This window comes from Centruroides sculpturatus, unplaced genomic scaffold, assembly GCF_000671375.1.
Source record: "Centruroides sculpturatus isolate CEXI.00-Female unplaced genomic scaffold, Cexi_2.0 scaffold5916, whole genome shotgun sequence".
Lineage (NCBI taxonomy): Eukaryota > Metazoa > Arthropoda > Arachnida > Scorpiones > Buthidae > Centruroides > Centruroides sculpturatus.
The window spans coordinates 1-3,348 of NW_019390214.1; the positions used below are offsets into that span (position 1 = coordinate 1).

General features: G+C 27.0%; 1 protein-coding gene across 1 annotated transcript; it reads right to left on the reverse strand.

Moving 5' to 3' along the window:
• Positions 1–1,246: 1,246 nt before the first annotated feature.
• On the reverse strand, positions 1,247–2,703 carry LOC111617434 (zinc finger protein 12-like; the record flags this gene model as incomplete). Its single annotated transcript, XM_023358726.1, has 3 exons — positions 2,656–2,703; positions 2,139–2,414; positions 1,247–1,462 (listed from the first exon to the last, which is right to left on the reverse strand). Coding segments are annotated over exons 1-3 (495 nt in total), but the record flags the coding sequence as incomplete, so codon positions are not given.
• Between the last annotated feature and the right edge of the window lie 645 nt (positions 2,704–3,348).

Genomic DNA, 3,348 nt, shown 5'->3' on the forward strand with positions numbered 1-3,348 from the left:
TTATTTAAACTATAAAGACTTATTTTAAAAGAAATTAAGAAAAATGATTGTAGGACAACGAAATTAAAGAATAATTTTATTTAATTAATTAAATAACGTTCGAGTACTTGATATGATTTACTGACAATTTACTAGAGCGTAAAATCATTACATATTGTATTTACGACAATTCACAAGAAATTTGCTTAGTTAATCTCACAAATAAAGTAAAACGTTTATTTAATGGAATTATTTAGGAGAGGGAGCCTAGAAGTCTGTTATCTTATATTATAAAACTTTCTCAAAATCGTTTATTACAAAAATGAGAAATTAATCTGTTGATCTGTTAGGATCATATTCAGAACATATGAGGTGTTCTTTAAGACTTCTAAATGCGAGAAATGTTTCTAAAGTAACCATTAAAATATAAAAGTAATCGGAAAATGTGCAGTTATATTATCATGCATGACATAAGTGTTACATAGGTAAACCCTTTGGGTTTCGAAAATTTGCTAATGTTTTTCAATCATGATTAAAAACAGTTCATTACTTTACAGAACATTTTAAAAGCAATCAAATTTTGACGCATATTAAGCAAATGTGTTAATGAATTTATTTATGCATATATGCTTTTATATATCATGTTTATCCACATGTATTGTGTATATAAATATTAGGGGAATGTCTTACCAAAATTTTCAGCCATGCTGAAAATTATAATAAAAATAATACGTTTATCTCTGACACTAAACAGTAGGCAGAAACGTTATTTGATGTGATAAAATAGAAAAAGAAAAAAAATTCGATGTCGGTTAATTTTCATTCAGTACAAATAAAGTTTTATCAATAAACATATGAAATGTGTGAAGTAAACTTGTGTTTAATAACTTGAAATGTAAAAAATTAATTATAATATTTAACTTGAAATACATGAAATGACAGAAACGTTATGATATATCGAATAACGCTGTATATCGAATGACCCGAACTTAGAAAAAATTCTCTATTTGCGCGTATTAATCGCTGTTTTTAGACAAAGAATTCAAAATCGTTGTACATTTTTAATACAGATATTACTTTGTTAATTACGATATAACTTATTTACTCGGTGAATCGAATGGAACAAATGCGAGTTTTTAGAATATATGCGATGAATAAATATGGAAACATTGTGTGCTCATTAAATAACTGAAGTTATTATTATAAACTTTTCAGTCTAATTCATTGTGTATTAAAAGTTTAGTTATTAACATATTTATACACTTACTTCTGAGAAAGATGGAGTTTCCTCCTTTGGATGGAACCTTCTGATGTGTCTGTTTAAATTACTTTTGCAAGTGAAAGTGCCGTTGCAAAAATTACACGAAAATGGCCGTTCTCTGTTGTGAGTTCTTAAGTGAATTTTTAAAGCAGCAGGAGACTGACATACTTTTAAGCAGTAGTTACATTTACGGCTCATTATCTTCGGGTCGTTTGGTGTAATCTAATTATTGAATAAATTTTTAGTTAATTGTTAACAATATATAAAAACATAAAAAGTAACTTTTTAAACGCAAGATGTAAATACTTCATGTCAATTATTTATGAGAACGTTTCGAAATGTTGATTTCCACAATTTATTTTATTGTGATGATGATGCAATTAAAAGTGTACGGTTTTGTTCAAGTTTTATTAAACTATGCCTATAAAAAATTATTTTGTAAAAATACATCTAAGCAAATTACTCTGCAACTCCTCGTTTGGTTGCAGATTAATTTGCTTAAAATCCTATTATTAACATTAGCAATTACATACATTAGAAAAACTATTTTGGAAGTTGATTTTATGTTTATGAGTGATTAATTGGCAAAAGTTTTCATAGAAAATACAAAAAAAAACATAATCAATTTAAAATTTTTGAACGAACGTCAAAACCAGTAGAAAACAAGAAAAAATTTTTAGCACAAAAGAACAATAATGATGTTTATTGATATTATTATTTTAACATTTGTTTGTGTAAATTAACACAGTTGAATCTTGTATTGTTTGAAATATTAGTTGAATGTTTTTTATTATCTTGCACAAATATATTGTGTCTGTTTATTTTATAACTTTCATCGCTTTAATATTTAAAAAATAAAAATGAAAATGAAAACAGAGGAACTCGTTGTAATATTTACTTTAGATAAAAACTCATCGGAATGCGCTGTGTACATGTGTTGATCTAAGTCGCCTTTTCGTTTAAAGCTATGTTCACAGTTATTGTAACTGCACTTGAATGGTCTTTCATCGGAGTGCACTATCTTGTGCTGTCTCAAATGACTCTTAAACGGAAAGCTTTTTTTGCACAAATTGCATTGAAACGGCCTTTCGCCCGTATGAGTTTCCACGTGTCTTTCCAATTCGTGTTCACTAAGAAACGTCTGGTCGCATGTCGAGCATTGATGTTCTTGTTCCTTTTAAAATAAGTCGGTGGTTAACAATAAAACATTCGTGAAAAACATAAATTAAAATTATTTACAATAGTATAAATTATTGTTATATATTATAATAATATGTTTAAAATATTTATAATATGTATTAAATCTTCGATATAAGATTGAAATTAATAGTTTTTTTTTATTTTATGAAGTTTTAATAAAAGAGTTTGGGAAACTCAAAATGCATTATGAAGATTAAATGAAAGATTTTACTTACCATTATGACTTTAATTACTTTTATTTAATTATCAAATTCTGTTTCTTAATTTCAAGTCGAAATTTTAATAAAACAGAAAACAACAATGCACCGAAATAATATAAATTTTTGATTGTTATGTTTTGATAGTATTAAGCATGCATTATTGCACATGTCAATGAACCTAAAAATAATTGAAAACATAAAACGATAAATTTATAATGTTTTCTGTATTGGAGAAACGCTTGTGAGGAAACAAATAAAGTAACGCGATTTCTGTTTCTTGTTTAATTTATTTTAGAATTATTATTATTTTACGCTATCCGCACAATAAGCAGTAAGAGTAAAAGCACGGTTTGATAATACTCAGTAGAAGTGTGCGAGTTTATACGAGTGGGAAAGCCTGCAATCTTTGGGCTTTTACGCTGCCAAAATTAGGAATACAGTCGATCCTCCTATAAGACGGTAGATACGTTCCGTTCTTTATGAATCCGATTTTGTAGGAATCACAGCCCGACACGTGTGAAGTTTACGGACTACNTTTTTTTTTAATTATTAATATTATTTATTTATTTATTCATGGCATTGTGGCCATAAGCTTATTCGAAGTATCTAAGCAAAATATAATACATTATAACAAACGTACAAGAAAAATAATGATAATAAAACAAAAATAAAACAATATATAAAGTCGAACATGATTGGAGCTTTTGA